Source organism: Lacerta agilis, chromosome Z (assembly GCF_009819535.1).
Source record: "Lacerta agilis isolate rLacAgi1 chromosome Z, rLacAgi1.pri, whole genome shotgun sequence".
Taxonomy (NCBI): Eukaryota; Metazoa; Chordata; class Lepidosauria; order Squamata; family Lacertidae; genus Lacerta; species Lacerta agilis.
In genome coordinates this window covers 17,384,316-17,404,173 of record NC_046331.1, presented here as the reverse complement: position 1 = coordinate 17,404,173, position 19,858 = coordinate 17,384,316, and the positions used below count along the sequence as shown (strand labels likewise).

Sequence of the window (19,858 nt, the reverse complement as noted above, 5' to 3'; positions counted from 1 at the left end):
AACTGCTGTTCAAGTCACTGAAGCAGAGTCTAAATTGCGGAGAAATAAATATACGAATCCCTGTGACCCATGTGTGTGGGGTAAATAACAAAAGAATCAGCTGGGTGCCTGGATTCAACATGTGGGGCTAAACTCACTTTCTAGTAGGAGAGAGCACCCAGTAGCAGAATTCAAACTCACAAATGTTTAGCAGCTGTATAACATGGGAAAATAGGTTGTTAGACCCCTTATCCTGTTTGGCAGCATAAAGAGCTCCCCTCTTTCTATCTCTCCTGCAATGAACAGACCACACACTGTTAGTACATTTAAAATGCTTTGCTTAATGGTGTGTGGTCTGTTCATTGCAAGAGAGGTAGAAAGAGAGTAGCTTGTTCAAAAGGTCAGATTAATGTGTTTATCCAAACAGCAGCAAGAGAACACAGGCAAAATACTTGGGGGGGAGGTACAGAAAGATAGTTTCAAACACATGGTCTAAGCTTGAAGTGAAGCTTATACCGGTAAATGTCCTGCCTCATAGGATACATGGTGAAAAGGGTGGTAAGAGGAAGAGAATGCTCCACTTCCTCACTCATTGAAGAAAGCGTGTGTGACCTAGCTGAGTCTAAGAATCCAGCTCTGTGGTTTTAACCCCTTATCGCACTAACTAGCACTCATGCAGTTATGTTTGACTGCAATTCTCCCCACACATGACATACTCATGGAGAGATAACTCCTGACAAAAGTGAAGGCTGCAAAGAGCCAGGGCTGTAAAGAACTGGAGGCTTGAGTGGCAGGTGCTCTGCTACACTAAATCTGTACAGTTCTGGCTACTTCATCTCATAAAGGAGATTGAAGAGCTGGAAAAGTTTCAGAAAAGGGTAACCAAAATGATCAATTAGATGGAGCAACTCCCCTATGTGGAAAGATTTGGGGCTTTTTAATTTAGAGAAAAGGCAAGTAAGAGGCAACGTGATAGAAGTTTATAAAATTATACATGGAATGGAGAAAGTGAACAGAGAAAACTATCCCCCCCCCTGAAACACTAGAATTTGTGGGTGTCAAATGAAGCTGAATGTTGAAAGATTCAGGACAGACAACATGAAGTCCTTTATGCAGCACAGAGTTAAACTATGGAACTCCCTTCCACAGGAGACAGTCATGGCCACCAATTTGGATGTTCTTAATAGAGGATTAGACAAATTCATGGAGAAAGCTATCCATGGCTACTTGCCACAGTAACTATGTTCTTCCTCTACAGGCAGTAATGCTTCGGAACGGCAGCTGCTGGAAACCACAGGAAGGGAGAGAGCTCTTTTGCTCAGGTCCTGCTTGTGGGCTTCCAGTTTGAGCATCTGCTTGGCCACTGCAAGAACAGGATGCTGGACTAGATTGGCTCCCTTTGGCCTGATACATCAGGGCTCATCTTATATTCTAATGCTCTTTTGAATCCCAGGTAGGAAAACTGAGAGATCATTTCAATATGTGTCATTGGGTAACTTGGCTGCTGTGATGTGCCCCAGCACAAACACAAACACACACACACACACACACACACACACACCCATAATACAATAAGGCACTGGATTTAAAGACGTGTGCTACCAGATGCCCCTTCCTCTGCCTGCTTATTGATTCAATTTTAGTGAGAAGTTTACAATCTCCCCTCCCAGCTTCCACTTCCCAGTAATAAGCAGGGGAAGCTCTTCCATCTCCCAGGTGTAATAAGTGATGGCAAGGCTCCTGCAGGCACCAAGCAATTAGGGAGGTGCAGGGGACATGCCTTGTGCCTGTTAATGGAAATGTCACACGCAGCAAACATTTTGCAATCAAGAGCTGAGCAGGCTGGAGGAGATGTTGTGTCAAGACACAGCAATTCAATCTGGCAACTTGTGAAAGGTACGGCCCAGCTCTTGTCTTGCTCAGACAGAATCAAGAGGAAAAGGTATTCATGCCTGACATACTGTAAAACCTGCTTGTCAAAACAGGCACCTCTCTTGACCAGGCAATTCATGGAAATGCAGCTCAGGTGGGAGAGACCCACTGGAGCACTATCATCCTGCATGTGCGTGTGCACGCACGCGTGCACGCACTTACACATTTTATGGTGGGTGTGCATGATGAGCTGTGAGGGGCAGGAACACTAAGGGACAGCTTTGCTCCCTGGCCAGGGATGTGTCAGCCATATTAATTATCAGATTCAGAAGAGAAATATGGGTTTTGACATCCCCTCCTTGGGTGATGCTTGACATTATCCCAAAATCAAGCCATGTCAGCAGAGGCCAAGCACACTTGGTTAAAGAAAGAGCACCCAGAGCTCAGCTACTGTAGATAGCTCAGAAGGGGGCAACAAAAACTCACCAGATTGGCAGATTCAGAGATTAGTTTCCAGATCTGAATGGTGCTGCTTTTCTGGTCCAGACACTTCTGAGGAGCTGTGTAAGCTCATCAACTCTGATTGGCAGTCCATGTGGGAAATAATAGTTCAGCCAAAATAAAATTTCATGTGTTGCTAGATAAGCAAAGGCATATGGGGCTGCCCTGTATATTCGTAGAGAGGGCACTGTGAGGTGACATCCCCTGCTTATCTTCACAGGGAAAGGTACCGGTAACCAAAAGAAGAAGAATCCTTACTACTTATGTCCTGCTCAGAGCTCAGTCTTCTTCCCCATGTAACAAAAGAGAGAGGATGCTTGTCTGTGCTCTCCTGAGCACAGACTCCATTTTAACCTCAACCATATACTTTTGTAATGTACAAGTAAATTCTGCCTGTCTTGTTTTTTACTGCTGCTTACTGCTCAATCAAATCTGAAGCTTTATTCTTGCATTACAGACTTCTCTGTGTTTATTTTGTTTAGAGGGATAAAAGGGGAAGATATAATCTGCTGAAGCATTCTGGATAATTACTAATAAGGTTAAGCAACCCTTTGTCTCAGGAGTTTCCACATTTTATAATGCAAAGAAATGGCAATTTTAAACTCTGCTTACTAGATATTAAGCTCACACAAGTAAGAGGAGGTATAAATAAGAATATCCTATCCGACACTTCAAATCCACCCAACATCCCACAGGCTTACTTTTGTTCAGCCACCCATAATTTGTGGCTGCCACCAGTCTCTTCCCCTCCTGGTAGGTACAGAGAACAGGGTCACCTCTCATTTGCAGGGGATGTCAAGACAAAGGGGGAAGCGGGGAAGGCTGCAGGCAAGGCAGCGCAGCTCTTTCCCTTCCCCAATGGCTCGGGGTAGGTTTGGGAGTTGCGGGCAGGCGTCACACTGAATCTCACACCTGGGGTGAGCCGCCCCCACTGCCCCCTTCCTCTGCCCCAGTATGCGGGAAGGCATACAGTGGAGTTGGGGTTGGAAAGGGGTGGGGGTTAGCTTGGGGAAATGCTGGCAGAGAACAAGGTGACCTGATAGTTGATTGATAAAACTGTGGGGTGTGGAGGAGATTCTCTTAAAGCAGTAATCACTTGAGGACCTCTGATGAAACTTGTTGCCAGTAACGAGAACCAATAAGATGCCCGTAATGGGAAACCCACCAGCAGGACCCAGGCACAACAGTGACTTTCCCCTCCTGTAGCTTCTAGCAACTGGTAATCTGAAACATCTGTAGACTCCGACTGTGGAGGCAGAGTAGAGCCATTGTGACGGAAGCTTTTGAGGTTTAAGTTTGTGGGAGAAGATTTGTTAGTTTTAAGCTGTTACAATACTCTTCCTTGCTACTAGAGCAACAAATATTGACCTCTACCCTTGAAATGGTTGTCAGCAGAGAGCAGATGGAAGGAGAACATCTTCATAATTCACAGGCACAGTCCATTGCTGAGATATTGGGATGGCCTGTCATACAGATGATTTTAAAACTGAGAGGTGAACAGCCTAACTTCAATTAACAGGGCAGCCATCAATCCTCATATGTAGCAGAACAGCCTGCTGCTGAACACCAATTGTGGCAGAATACTGGGCTACATGGACCTTGGCTAACTCAGAAAGGTTATGCTTATATTCCAGTGCAAGGCCTCACCCCGACTTTGGGTCCTGCTGGCACATGGAATTCTGAGAGGGTATCATTTTGGGCACCACTCACAAAATTGCTTTTGCAGGGCAAGGAAAAGGAAGAACATAAAAGCTGGATAGGATCCTCTTTCATTGGCCTGATTTTGACAAGGGTTTTTCCCCAAGCCATCATCCCCATGTGACAGCTGATTCTGAAACCATCTCTAGCCTACCATAGTTTGGTTGCTCCTAGGGATGTTTGGAAAGGGAGAGGACATGATTGACATGCTTTGCATGAAGAAGGTCACAGTTCCATGGATCTCACAGCCTGCAGCTTGTCAGACCAAAGAGTGTTTGGCTGGATGGACAAGAGTTGCCATATTTCAAAAAGTAAAATTCCTGACACCTGCAAAATTGACATATCCCAAAACTGTTGAGCATTTTTTTGGCAACAAACCCAAATTGTTGAGCTCCCCACCCCCACATAGTAATTTTTAAGGTTTTGGAACTGTTTCCACTGCTTTTTCCATGTTGACATCCGGGTTTTCCATGTTGCCATCCGGGTTTTCCCTGACATTTTGCCGCTTCAACAAATTCCCCCCCTGACGCCCACGGCTAGGATGGACTGAAGGCAGCTCTATCTTTTCAGAAGAGGGATCAATCACTGGCCCCCTGCCTGCATTCTGGCAAAAGAGGGATGTAGGAGAAGGGCATTATTTGTGACAAGGAGGCTCGGCAGCAAGGTCTCAGTTTACCATCTTCACTTTTCTCTCAAAGTGCCCTCTTACAGCATGTAGTAATTTGCATGGATAAACTGGTTCCTCACTTAAAAGCCTGCTGTGGATTTCCCATCACATTTTCAAAGAAGTTATGTGAGAGCGTGGTTGATCTGCTGACAGCATTGTTGCTAACACAACAATATACACCTCAGCTCCAGTTTCAAATGATTTTCTAAGCAAGGACTGGGTCTCCCCCTCCTCCTAGGAGAATATCCACCATGGTCACGCTTATCTTCTAAGATTTGGGGGAGGATTTCTTCAAACTAGTCAATTAATCACCTGACATAACTAACAAATTTATTATCCCAGACCGTATCTGTGTTGGATTTGAAATCCATATATATATATATATATATATATATATATATATATATATATATATATAATTATTTTATGTGTGTTTTCATTGCTAAATTGCTTCAAGGTGTTTCATAGGAAGTGATCTGTAAAATAAATTAATTAATTAATCATCTGATGTAAACTAAAGGCTTAAGATACCTCTCAGTCCAAGTTAAAAGCTCAGCTTTTGGTTTAGTTTCAAAATCAAAACTAGTTCAGGTGTTGTTGTTGTTTTAATGTGAAGAAGGAATAGGAGGATGAGCATGGCAGCTCAGGGCTCCAGGGGCTGGCAGTGGGCTCTGTGCAGGGGTGGTGGGGGTTAGGATCTGGCCCTTGACAAATGCCTCCCCTTGACCTAGGGGTTGCGGGAACACTAATGGGTCTATTCAGGATTTAGAGACAACAGTCAAATGAATGGCAGCAGATATCCAGGATGGAGATTGAGCTGGGCCTCATCAGAGGGCTCTGTCCCAGAACCTGTTAGAACATCATCCAGAGAAGAGTTGTTCTATACCTGTCTGTCCCCCATCACTGGATAACTGCATCTGGGACCAACCAACCTTTCAAACTGTGGGCTCAGGCTTCTTAGTCTGTATTTATGGATCCCAGCCCCAGGACTTTTCTCTTGAGGTCATCATCACAGCAAATCCCCCCATCTCCCCCCCCTTGGAAAAGCATTATGGCCTCAGGGTGTCCTAGACAGGACTCGGCTTGCCTCCGTGCTTCTTGTGTTGTTGTTTGCTGTCTCTAGCCTTTGCACAACTGCCCTCAAAAGGACACTGTGACCCCCTTGGGGTGATGCATGGCAGAAAAGAGACAGGTGAGAGGCTCTGCACCGCAATGGGACCAAAGACCCCTCTGGCCCATGAGCAGACTATCTCTTTGTCAGTGAAGATTTTCGTTTTCATTTTGAATTCTAAGTTTTATTTTTGAATTTGGCATGTTTTTCCTCAATTTTTTCAATTTTGTGGAAACCCCCCCCCCCAATTTTTTTAATATTTGAGATTGCTAGTGAGAATTTTATTGTTGAGGCAATAAGCTTAAGCTGCCCAAATTTACAGGGGACAACTATATCCGCTGGAGAATTGTTGTTGTTGTTGTTGTTGTTGTTGTTGTTGTTATTTCCCCGGACACTCTAGGCGGCTCACAACAGAATATTAAAAACATGATAAAACATCAAACATTAAAAACTTCCCTAAACAGAAACCAGATTTAAAATGAAATGCATTTTGCTATGCATTGAGCTAGAATGGATCAGAGGAGGGAGCCAAGAAGCCATAATAGCAAAAGGGAAATGGAATTAATAGAGTGATATGGCAGCATCACTACCCTTTGACAATATTTCAGCTTCTGAAATGATTCACACAGAGAAAGACGAAACTGCTGCTCAGATGCTTGATAATCTAGAGGTTGCATCTGCATATACAAGCAAGACCTAAGGGTTTTAGTAGACCACAAGCTGAACATGAGTCAACAATGTGATACAACAGCAACACCCTAATGCTCTTCTAGGCTGCATCAATAGAAGTACCGTATTTTTCGCTCCATAGAACGCACCGGACCATAGGGCGCACCTCATTTTTAGAGGAGGAAACAAGGGAAAAAAATATTTTTCTGATTTTCCTCCTCTAAAAGCCCTTGTGTGTGTGTGTGTGTGTGTTTTTGAGGATCAGCTAAAGGTTTTGCAGCTTTTTTTGCAAAGGGAAAAGCCCTGGCTTTTTTGAGGATCAGCTAAAAGTTTTGCAGCTGTTTTTGCAAAGGCAAAAGGCTTTTTTGAGGATCAGCTAAAAGTTTTGCAGCTGTTTTTGCAAAGGCAAAAGGCTTTTTTTAGGATCAGCTAAAGGTTTTGCAGCTTTTTTGCAAAGGGGAAAAAGCAAAGCTCCTTTTGCAAAGGGGGAAAAGCAAAGAGGAAAAGCCCCATTTTTATGAGGTTTAACTCACATTTCTGAAAAATCTTAAGGAAAGGGAGCCATTTCTACAGTTTCCAGACAGATAATCTAATCAGCCAGTCACATGTCCTGGGGAAACAAACAACCTCCCTCTGCAGCACATTCAACAAAGGAGGGCGGGGCTGAAAGGGAGCCGGGATTCTTATCTCTCTCCTGATCTCTTGCTGATCAGCTGCTGAGCGGGGTCCTTTCAACACTCCCTTTTCTCTTTGTAAAATAAAAAGCCTGATCCTCTTTTGGCCCCTGGGCAATTCAGCTCCAGGGACCACCATTCGCTCCATAAGACGCACAGGCACTCCCCCTTACTTTTTAGGAGGAAAAAAGTGCGTCTTATGGAGCAAAAAATACGGTATAGTGTCCAGGTCAAGGGAAATAAGTAGGCCTAAGTGCTGCTCTATTCTGCCTAGGTCAGACTACACCTAGAATACTGAATCCAGTTCTTCGTGCCACATTTAAGAAAGATATTGACAAGCTGGAATGTGTACAGAGTAAGGCAACCAAGATGATCAAGGGTTTGAAAACCAAGCTTTATAAGAAACAGTTGAGGGAGTTATTGAGGTTATTAATACTGCACATTTGGAAGCAGTTGGATAAATAAAAACTGACTCTGTGAAATAAAAATTATCCAGTGCAAAAATATGGTTCATAAGCTTTACTTACAGAACTTTAACTCCAAACATAACACTAAAAGTTACATTCAGTTAGATGCATGATTTCTTATATTGTTCCCATCATAAGGCATAATGTCTTAGATCACAAATATCTTGCATGCTGAGTTAAAAATCAAAGCTCTGACTCTTCTCCATTCCAGCCTCCATTATCCTGAGGCTGTTTACTAGAAACAGAATCAACACATCCGTTCTCTTCAGCAGCTTGAAAAACAAAAGAGCACCCCCACCTAAGATGCATGTCTACAGATTAGCATATGCATAGACCTGTAACACAGTCCTTTTTCATGAGATTTAAACATCTTGTGACTGGGCCACAAAGATACAGCCCCACTTAATGGTTAACCAGTTAGGCTCTCTTCAGCTTCAATGGAAATTTCCAGTCATGTTTCACAGTATAATGCAGGCACATTATATATTTATTTTCCATTCTAATATATATTAAACAGTTAACAGGAGTTGGGTATGTTTAGCTTAGAAAATAAGAGATCAGTATGAGATATGATCGCCATCTTCAAAACTCCAAAGGGCTGCCACATGGAAGATAGAGCAAGCTTGTTTTCCCCTGCTCTAGAGGGTACAACCCAAACCAATGACCAAGTTACAAGAAATGAGATTCTGACTAAACACCAGGAAGAGATTTCTAACAGTAAGAGCTGTTAAGATAGTGCAACGAACTCCCTTGGAAGGTGGTGCACTCTTCTTCCTTGAAGGTTTCTACACAGAGATTGGATGGCCATTTGTCCTGGATGCTTTAGTTGAGATTCCTGCATTGCATGAGGTTGGGCTAGAATGATAATGCCCTGGATCCCTTCCAACTCTACAATTCTATGATTCTATAGGTTCAGGTACACTAAGTGGCAAACGAAGTGAAAGAGAACCCCTTGCAGTGAGTCCTGTACGTTCCAGGACTTAACTGCAACATGATGAATGTGTCCACTTTGGGCAGAAAAGGTTTCAGTGTATTGTTTCAGAAAACCCTCAACCCTAGTCACAGATAATGACAAATAATATTGTTCAAATGACATGACAAGCCTTCTGGAAGAGGAGTGTTCCCTACACCCCACAACAGAGTGCATCTGCAGAGAGAAAGATCTAGTGCGGTAGTGGCAAGATGCATGCAAATGTTCCCAAATGTATGTGGGGAGAGGCAGTAGCCACTGTGGAATATCTCCAAAACATACTACCAGCTAAGGGAACTACATTCACACCTTTTGAACTTTCACACCCAACTTGTTGCACATACATGTTTTTGGCAGCATTGTCCATAGCTACATATTAAAAGAGAATAGGCACAAGCTGGACTCCAGAACAGAAAAAAACGAATTCTACTTAGTTACGCTTCTGGAGGAGAATGCTACAGAATTATGGGCTTAAAGACAGGAAATGTCAGCTCAAGACATGTAGTTTATTTTGATGAGCACAGCAAAGCTGACAAAAGAGGAACTGTTGTAAATTTCTCTGAGCAACCAGAGGAAGAAACACAAGACGTCATGTACTTCCCACAACTAATGTAACAGTCCAGATATGCAGTCTACTGTAACAGCACCCTTATATAGGGGATGAACAGGAAGAAGGCACAGAGGACTAGACTACCAGCAGTAGTAGCAGAGGTGATGAGGAACAGTCTGATGGGGAGATGCCTGAATTTGAAGAAAGTGATGATGAAACAGGCAATTCCAGAACCAGAGGTCAGATACTCAGCCAGATCAAACAGAGGTGTTCCACCACTAAGACTGTCCTACATTGTGAGGTCGGTGCAACCCCTAGAACCTTTCACCAGGGAAGAGATAGAAGGGATGCTAGAAACTGAAGCTTGCCTCTGGAGGGATCCTGCACAGGAAAAAATAGGTGCACTGCACAAAATCTAGTCTCTCACCAAGCTTCCTCCTCAGAAGAAAGGGATTGGAAGTAAGTGGGTAATCAAGGAAAAGCAGGGTGCAGACAATTCAGTGCTATAAAGTGAGGTTGGTAACCTGTGTAAACTTCAGAAGGGGTTCTATGGCCTCAAGCAAGCTGCTAGAGCATAGAATAAAAAGTTACATAGCATGCTCATACAACTAGAGTACAAACAAGGCTACACAGAAAAATATTTGTACACGAAATGCAAAAATGGACTATTTTGGACATTATGGACATTATGTTTTGGCATTTGCTGACGATCTTTTTATTGCAACTGAAAATGACCAGGATTACACACAAGTTGTAAAGCATCTAAGCAAGGATGTGGAGGTTAAAGAATTAGGAAAAGCTCACTACTATTTAGGTATTCAAATAGAGAAGAAGATTAATAATTTCTTCTAAGTCAAAAGCAGAATGTTACTGAACTGCTTGACAATCTGGAGATGCAAGAAGCACACCCAGTTGCAACACCTATGAATGCTGACTTTTTAAAGAGCCAAGAACACTCAAGACTATTGCCTGACAACAATCAGTACAGGTCAGCAAAAGGAAAACTTTTGTACCTGACCACCATCACTAGGCGAGATATTGGCAACACAGTGGGAATTCTGAGCAGAAAAGTAGGAGCACCCACTGAACTGTAAACTTAAGTTGCCAGCTGACAGTCACCCTGAACTCGTAGGTTACATGGACATTGACTAGGCTGTTTAGATCCACAGGTGTTTATTTTTTCCTCATGTTTGCAAAGGCTCCCATTTCTTTGGGCAGTTATAAACAGAATGGTGTAGGTTTGTCTTCCGCAGTCTGAACATGCAGCTGCCTGCTACAGAGGTGTGCAGAGAGTTAGCTTGGCTTGATCAACTGACCAAAGACTTTGGGTTAGTGCAGGAGAGGACCTTTTAACTGATATAGCACAACCAGAGTTGTCTGAAGCTGTGGAGCTGGCTTATTGCCAGACAAAATAAATAACTCCTGATCTTCTCACCAAACTGAATGACAGTTTCCAGAATCTTCGAGTCAAGATGGGACTCAGGGTGGTTAATAAAATGTGCATGAAATTGTTATATATGCCTGAGAAGGGGGTTGTGGAGAAATGATGCTCCAGTCAAAATGTAAAATTCCATGTTTGCTGGATGAACAAAGACTGAAGGCACAAGACATCCCCTGTAAATTCCTAGAGGGCACTCCGTGAGGTCACACCCTCTGCTTAGAGGGGCAGGAAAGGTAACAGTAGGAATATAATTCTTATTACTTCCTTCCTGCTCAGAGGACACCCTCTTTCTCATCGTGCAGCTGTAGGGATAGGATGCAGGGTCTGTGTGGTCCTGATCTAAATACTGTAATGTATTTTGTAATCTAGAAGTGTACTTTGCCTGACTTATGTCACTGCTATTTTCTACTTGATTCGAGTCTGCAACTATGTAAGAAAACAATATTTTCATGTCCTTACATTACAGACTCCTTTGTTGTTATTTTATTTAGAAGAATAAATAAAGGAGAAGATCCAGTCTGCCAAAGGCATCCTGAATAACTATAGAAATCTACACAGCTTAGTTCCTAGTTTCCTTGTCAAGGCTGTGAACGGTGGTATATTTTTAACTCTGCTAAACTAGATGTGAATCTCACTCAAGAGAATAAAAGGAAAGATATTTAATAAATAATATATCCTATCCCACCTTCCAAATCTATCCCAGCAGCTGCCTCTCTCTCCCTCTTGGTTCTGAACCATCCTAACTTGAGGCTTAAAGAAGGTCAAAGAAGCCTCCCAGCCAGGGGACCTGATGCTGCTCCACCAAGCCCTTGCAAAGAGCCTGGAATCCCCCCTCCACACACACACCCCCATTTTACAGGCGCGAAGGGTGAGGCAAAGCAGGCAGTTCCCTTTCCACCGTTCTCGGCGGGACACGACTCGGAGTGCCTGCGCTCAGACTAAAAGGTCCCCAGAGATCTCCCGCGCTCCTCAGACAGCATGCAGGGAACAAGTGTAGCATTCTCAAACAAGTTGTTGGGGGTGGGGGGGTATGCCAGAGCGCGGCGGCGGTGGCGACGTGTCCGTGGCCGACTTGTCGTAGGTCCCAGAGAGGATTTAGGGCATGCTGGAGCCGTAGGCAGGGCGCTTGCTCACCTCGTTCGGGAGGCTGGACCGAGGACCAGGCACATCAGGAGAACTTTCCCAGCGCACATCCTCAGGAGGGCGCTGCCTGAGCCCCGCCGCAGGGGCCCGGAGGTACTCCTCCACCTTCGGGGAGGCAGGCAGGCAGGCAGCCGGACCACCGGACAAGAAAGGCGTCGGCGTCGGCAGGAAACCCGTCCTCCTGGTCCGGACAGTAGCGCATCCGCCGGGGGGACGGCCTCTGCGGAGACGGGACGAGGGACTACACGGCCTGGGCTCCGGGAGCGCAAACACTTGTGGCTGCCGCCGCCGCTACCAGCGAGCAAGGAAGAAGGAATCGGTGGAGAAGTGGCGGCGGCGGCAGCGAAGGGACCGGCATTCCCTCAGGAGGGTGCCTCGACGTGCTGGCAGCAACGAGCACAGCCGAGCGCAGCCGATCCGAACCCAAAGCCTGGACGGCGCGAGAGTGGGGGAGTCGCGCCAAACCTCCGCCGAAGCGCGACTAGGCGCTGCCGCCCGTCGGGCGAGATCGACACGTCCACCGCCTCTCAGCCCAGCCCTCTCCTCGCTCTCTTGCTTGGGCTACAGACTCCTGGCTCCCCCTTATCCTTCGGGAGAGAAGGGTAAAAGTTTAGCATCGCGCCGCCTAGCCGCCCTCCGCTGTTTTGGCCCAGCAAGCGAAGTGTGTGCGTGAGACGCAACCGGGCCGGGCTGGCGGGCGTGCAGGAGAGCGGCTCCCATCCTACTGGGTCCTAACGCCCCATCTGCTGGTCTTGGGTGGAGGAAGGAGCCGGCGACGCTGGCGAAGAGCAGCGTCCCCAGGCACCCAAAGCCAGTGTCCCTCGATATGCCAGAGAGGGCTACTTCCGGGGGAAGGAGGGTCTGGACACGCCGAAGGAAGCTAGAAGGGGCTGCGCAGGAAATGTTGGAAGGTCTTCATCTGCTGCTAGAAGGAGAGCAAGGAGGGAGCCAGTCTAACTTCTCTAGAGAGGGAATTCCAAATTTGCCTGTGAGCAGCTACCACTGAGAAGGCCTCTCCCTGAAGATCTCAAAACCCCCGGCAGGTTTGTATGAGGTAATATAAACTTCTTTACAAGCCAATTTGCCACCTCCACTGCTGTCCAGGCAACTCACTTGAGGCATCAGGCCAGTGAGCAGCTTCTTGCCGGGCCTTTGCTTTAGCACCTCAAAAATGCTAGTTGCATAGGAAACTCTTTAAAGGGAAAGGAAAGAGGAGGAGGAGGAGGAGGAGGATGATGGACTTTATATCCACACTCCCCCTTAAGGAGTCTCAAAGCGGCTAACAATCTCCTTTCCCTTCCTCCCCCACAACAAACACTCTGTGAGACGAGTGGGGCTGAGAGACTTCAGAGAAGTGTGACTAGCCCAAGGTCACCCAGCAGCTGCATGTGGAGGAGCGGGGAAGTGAACCCAGTTCACCAGATTATGAGTCCACCGCTCTTAACCACTACACCACGCTGGCTCCCATAAGGAAAGGGCACTCCCACTGGGCCATGAGGCTTACCTTAGGGCAGTCTCTCCTCAGCCAAACCTAAACCACAGGGTTGCTGTGGGGGATTAAATGAAGAGTAGGACCTGAGAGACCATGGTTGAAATCCCCACTCGACCATTAACTTTACCGGATGACCTTGAAGGCTAATAACTGCATCTCAGCCTAACCCATCTCACAGGGTTGTTGTGAGGATTAAATTAAGAGGAGGAAAGCCATGTAGGCTATCTTGGGATAGAAATGCAGTAAATAAAGGAAGAAAGCAGGGCTGGGGTCACCAAGCATTGTAAATGGTTGGTCAGGAGAACAGTGCTGCACCAGGCCCTAAAGTGCCCCTGGGCATCATGGCCTGCACATGCTTATTCCACATGGAGCTGCAGCACTAAAGACTGGTTCCTAGTTGGTCTCAGGTTGCTGTCTGGGGCACATGGAACTCTTTGAAAATTGCTCCATCAAAATTCCTTCAGGCACCCTTCTTGCAATTGGTTGGGCTACTGTCAAGTCATGAGGCTCAAATTTCTAACTACTTTGGGGAATATCATATACACAAGTGGCTACCAGCCATGATGGTTATGCTCTGTTTTCACAGTCAGAGGGAATAATGCTTTTTTCTACTAGTTGTTGGGAACTGCAGGGTAAAAGCAGAGCGCTCTTGTGATTGGGTTCTGCTTGTGGGCTTATTCTGAGAGGCGACATGATAGCCATTTTCAAATAAATATAAACCACTGTCAAATGGAAGATAGTGAAAGCTTGTTTTCTCAACCAGCTACAAATCCACCTAACAGTTAACTCATCCAGCCAACATTTTACCAGCTTTTCTGCAAGAATATCAAGATACACTACATCCACAGTATTCCCCTGATCTACCAAGCTTGTAACTCTATCAAAAAGAAAGAGATTTGTCTGGCATGACTTGTTTTTGAGCAACTCATGCTGGGTCTTAGTGATCACAGCATCCTTTTGTATATGCTCACAGATTGATTGTTTAATTATCTGTTTAATTAGGACCTTTCCTGTTATCACTGTCAAGCTCACTGGACATTAGTTTCCTGGGTCTTCCCCCCCCCCTTTGAAGACGGAGACAACATTTGCCTGCCTCCAGTTTGCAGGGACTTCACCTGTTCTCCAAGAATTCTCAAGGATTATAGACAAAAGCTCCAAGATTACATCCACAAGCTCCTTGGCTTCAGCTCATCAGGCCCTGGAGATTTGTATTCATTTAAAGTAACTAGGTGTTCCCTTATCACCTCTTTTCCTATCTTTGGCTGCAGCTACTTACTGGCATTGTTTATTCTGTTATTACTTGGTTGGGCACTGTTTTCCTTTTGGATGTAGACAGAGGCAAAGTAGGTATTCAGCAGTTCTGCCTTCTCTATGCCACCCAATAGCATTTTTCCACCTTCTCCACACAGAGGATGTACTACTTGCTTGTTCTTCCTCTTGCTTCAAACGTAGCTGAAGAAACCTTTTCCTATTCTTTTTAACCTGTCTCGCAAGCCTGAGCTCATTCTGAGCTTTGGCCTGAGTGACATTCACCCTGGAGCTGTTGGCTATTCGTGCATACTCTCCCTTTGTGATTTGCTCTTTCTTCAATTTATTATACATGCCCTTCTTAAATCTCAGCTCATCTCTAAGCTCCTTATGCAGCTCTACCATTTTCTTTAGATGCCTCCCACTTCTCTTTCTTGTTAGAATTGTCTGCATTTGTGCCTTCAATATTTCACCTCTAAGAAACTGCCATCCATCTTGGACTCCCTTCTCTTTTGAGTATTTCTGACATGGGATTTCACCTGGTAGTTCCTTCAGCTTTTGGAAATCAGACTTCTTAAAGCCCATAGTGCATGCCTGACTACACTCAGCTCTTTCGCCTCTGTATAGTGAAACCCAGGAGAAAAAAATTACTTCTTCCTAAAAAATATTTAGTAATTCCATTTTGGTGATCAGTTCTTCTCTTTTGGTGAGGACCAGGTCCAAGACAGATGATCCCTCTGTTGCTTCTTCCACCTTCTGGAAAATGAAATTGTCAGTGAGGCTATGGAGCAATTTGTTGGACCTTACATTCATGGCAGAGTTTGAGTCCCAACAGATGTCAAGGTAGTTAAAGTCTCCCATTGCAACTCCCTCCCCCCTTTTTGAACCTTTGTAATCAGCTCTAGGAAGGCGTTATCCAAGTCTGGCTTGGCGATCTATGGCAAACACCCACTGTAAGGTCACTGTTGTTTCTTTCTCCTACAATTTTTACCCATATACTCTCAGTATGCCTTCCATGCTCCAGGTCATGGGTCACTTTACAAGCAGAATGTTACTACTACTACTCCCTTCCTTTTTAGTCTATTCCTTCTAATACACCTGTATTTCTATATTCTAGTCCTTAGTTTCATCCCACCAGGTTTCAGTAATGCCTACTAGGTCATATTTGCCATCCTGCATTAAAAGCTCTGATTTGTCTTCCTTGTTTCCCATACTCTGCATTTGTGTGGAGATAATGATACCATGAGTCATTCTCTCCACCTGCTTCCTTCTTGTAGTTCCCTGCCCTTTAGCAGGTTTCTGGAGTACCACCTCAGTTTCCTGTGCACCAATGAAGCTATTATCCCCAGTACCAGGTGTTCCCCTGTCATCTGTAGTGTTGCCTCCCTCCCCCTCAGGATTTAGTTTAAAGCTCTCCTGGTCAGGTTGACAAGACTCTTAGCAAGCACATTCTTGCCAACTGCTGTGAGGTACAACTCATCTTTTACAAGAAGGTCTTCCTCAAAGAAGCAGAGACTTGTGCTTTCCAACAACAGATCATGGAGGCAGAGAAGAGCCACTACATAAATTTTTCCAATACTGTTTTAAATCCATCAGATTTGGTGGCCATCACTGCCTCTCATGGGAGAGAATTCCATAGCTTATGTGCTGCATGAAGAAGTACTTCCTTTCATCCATCCCCAGTCTTCCAAAATTCACCTGCATTGGATGCCCATGAGTTCTAGTGTTATGAGAGAGGGAGGAAAATTCAGGCCTTTTCCTCAAGAGGTAGACTGGAGCCACAGCAGAGATAAGAAGTTCGAGAAGGCAGCTCATGGTGGCCTGGCAATGGCCTCATGTGGACAGTTGTTGCGCTGCTGAGTTCTGCAGTACAAGTGGCAGTTGACAGTCATGCTGCTCAGATTCACACTGATAGTTCCAGTCCTTGGTGCAGGAAGGTTGAATCTACCATCGCTTCCTGGCCAAGTGGTTTGTTGTTAAGGAGTGTCTTTTCTGTGTTTAGGTCACAGTCTTTTATTTGAGGAGCTCAAAGATCTAAGCCCCAAACAAAATGAACTTTTTCATCCATCCATTGCCCCTTCTCTCTGTGCCCTCCCTCAAACTTGGCCTCAGTGCTTGTCCTTAATGGGCTCATTCTTAATGGGCAATTAACATGCATTGTTTCTCTCTTGGCAAATGTAACTCCAGTGGAGGCAGGTCTATTTGGGCACCAGTCACCACCTGGTATTAGCCAGCCCTCACCTGCCTGCTTTCTTACTTCCAACCAGTGCAGAAGATGGTGCTGCCTGTCTGCTGCCTTCTCCTTAAGCTCACTGTTGCCCCTTGTAGAATTTGGCAGGGAAGAGGGGGAGGAGGAGGAGGAGAGTGGGAAACTAAGATTGATTGGCTTTGCTGGTCAGTGACTTTGGCTTCGCTTGGTCTCTCAGCTTTCTGCCCTATCGGTTCCAAAGGGTGCCAGCCAACAGCCCTGTTCTGTTGTATGATAATTGGAAGGCATGTTGTGGAACTGCTGCCCCTACTCACTGAAGGGTAACCTGGCCTGTGGGCCTTTGAGAAGCCCAGCCGCACTGAGATGATGATGACTCTGGGTGGAGCAGTTTGCTCAATGATGTAAGCATCTCTCCTGTCCTATGGTCCCTCTTCAAGGGCAGTTGTCCCACACCAGACAAGCCAGCTGGGAAGAACCAGCTCAGAGCAGATGCTCTGTCCTGTCTTGCACATCATTGATCAGCCCTCCAGCTGGTCTCTGCTTCCAGCATCATTAGAGCCAGTGATGCTTCATGGATGAAACAGGAAGGATTCATTTGGCTTCCAGGAGCCTGGTTGTGCTCCATGGGCTGACAGAGGGAACAGAAAGTGTTTTAGAAGTTCAGGTTGAGCAGTTGTGACAAGATGGAAATTCAGAAGAGATGGAAAGGGGAGGGAAGAAGTAGCTTCCCTCCTACTCTCTCTCCCCTCCGCTATATATCTGAGCACCTCTGTTCTTCAAGAGGGCCAGCTCCCAGTGTAGAATACCATTTCCCAGTAGAGCAGGCAAAGTGGAAAAGAGATAAGGAAACAGATGGCATCATGCGAGATTAAACAAAAGCATACATGGAGCTCCACCTAAAAACTCCTTCCCTTCACTGTTGTCAACAAATGTATCCTCTGGTGGCTTTGAAATTTCCTGTGGTGTGGCTGAAAAATTGGTTTCTGAGTGTTTCTTCCCAGCATATCTAGGAGTTATTACTAGTTATTACTAATAATACGCCCACACCCTATTATTTGTGGTGCAGATTTCTCTCTCTCTCTCTCTCTCTCTCTCTCTCTCTCTGTCCGTCCTTCTCTGCTGAATTTCAGTTTGGGTTTGAAACATAGGAATGCTAGTGCTACAAATTGTGGTTTACACCAAAATCCCACATACCCTAATGTTCAGAATGCAAATAGTGGTGTACCTCCTTGCACAAATGATCACACATACGCAATTCACTCTCTTTTTAACACACACACAACTGCAAATTGCTGTGTCACTTGGGTGTCTTCTCTCCTAATGTTTGCTAATCTTGTTTGTCACTCTTAAACCCAGGATAAATCTGTTGGTGGCAAAGAAAAACTAAACATATAACAGAGAACTCTCTGGATGGAAAAATACAAATTTGGAACAAGTACTCTTTGGTCAGAGGTCCTGCAGATATTTAAAATCACAAAATATCCAGCAAGGTAAAGTGTGAAACTATTTGCTGTTAGACCTTTAAAATATGCCCTTGTGAGTTCCTACCAAAGTTTCCCTCTTCCCCAGCTTAGTAAAAGGACCAAATGCATGGTAAGTTAAAAACGGTTTACTTACAAACTCTCCAGAAACATTACACAGGCAGTAAACCTTGGCTTGGTTAACAGTGGTAAAAGTTCCTAAATTATTGGTATAGGAACAAAACAACAGCTTGTAAGAGCCATGCAGTCTGAGCTGCAGCAACCAGCTCAAAACCTCATCACATGTTGAGCTTCTCTTGTAGACTGAAGGGGAACAATAGGCTTGATTACCTTCCTTCCAAGGTGAGGGGAAGTGACTTAGCTAAGCCTGGCAGAACAGCTTTCTCTATAGTGTTAACCCCTTCATGCACTAATTAGACTTAGGCATGTTAGTTATATGAGGGTTGATATTGTTGGAGATTCATTCCCCGTGTGCAGTCATGGGATTGTTGCCTATCACATGATGGTGTTTTCATCCCACAGAGTGGGGAGTGGGAAGTTTGTCTTACTGCGTTCCCTGAAGTGGGACTATTGTCCTTTGTTCTTTCTCTTTGCTGTCTGATGCTAGAAAGAGAGGGAGCCATGTTGAAGTGTTCCGTGTGTATTATATGTAAATAAAGTAGATTAGCCAACATGCTGAGTTGCTGTGGTCTGTTACGCAAGCTGTGCAAACCTCTGCGGGTCCTAAGTGTGTGCTGATGTCTTCTGGCATCAGTCGCCGTGATGTTCGGGCTGAAGAAGCTTGAGAAGCTCCTGAACGATCATCCAGGAAGGAGGGAGCATGCCAGTTGGGCATGTGTCTCTGCCAGGGTCCTACTTGAGAGTAGGCTGTTTCCTGACCGATATCCCACAGCCTGAGATGCTTAGAAGAGATGAAGGGGAGATGCACCACAAAGAGGAAAACCCTTCCAAGTGGAGGAAGGAAGGAGGCCTCAGGAAGCCCCAGCAACATGAAAAGCAGAAACTAGGGGGATGCAAAGGAGAACCTTGCAGAGAACCCTCTCAGGAGCAGGCAAACAGGGTCCTCCTCAGAACGGGCATATGGGGCCTCTGTGGTTCACTACTTTACATTTAATAGGACAGCAAGCTATAAATAATGTATTATTATGTAATGATAATTATTTCACTTGAAACACACTTCTCTGTCAAAAGCATCATTGTCTCAACTCCAGTTCCCACCCTAGTGTCATGTGAGTTGACTCTACTCTGAATCTCTTCTGCTACTAGGTCCACTAGTGCCTGGAAAGGCTTGGCCAGGGCAGGAGGCTCTCAGTGTGGAGCTCTGTGTGAAGTGGAGGAAAAGGCCCTACCTTGTTGAGGTATCAGTCTGGCCAGTGCTTAGCCCTGATGCTGAGGCACCACCTTGCATGAACCCTGACAAAACAGCCCTTCCTCTAAGTTCAGTCTAAGTTCTGGACAACATCCTCGTAGCCCCTAGCCCAGCTTGGCAACCTTGTAAGTGGGCTGGTCTTTGATAGCACAGAGAAGTTAAAAACATAAGAAGAGCCGTGTAGCCCAAAGGGGGCCCATTTTGTTGAGCATCTTCTTACCAGTGTGGTGTAGTGGTTAAGAGTGGTAGACTCGTAATCTGGGGAACCGGGTTCGTGTCTCCGCTCCTCCACATGCAGCTGCTGGGTGACCTTGGGC

General features: G+C 45.5%; 1 protein-coding gene across 2 annotated transcripts in view; it reads right to left on the bottom strand.

Moving 5' to 3' along the window:
* LOC117040112 (gamma-aminobutyric acid receptor subunit gamma-4) overlaps positions 1–12,459 on the bottom strand; it is a 40,904-nt gene extending 28,445 nt beyond the window's left edge. The window contains exon 1 of one of the 2 annotated variants that reach the window (XM_033137665.1): positions 11,734–12,459. In XM_033137665.1, the coding sequence (XP_032993556.1) occupies positions 11,734–11,792 (59 nt within the window). In that variant the 5' untranslated portion in view covers positions 11,793–12,459. The remainder of the gene's footprint in view (positions 1–11,733) is intronic. The other variant, XM_033137666.1, reaches the window with a different exon arrangement.
* Between the last annotated feature and the right edge of the window lie 7,399 nt (positions 12,460–19,858).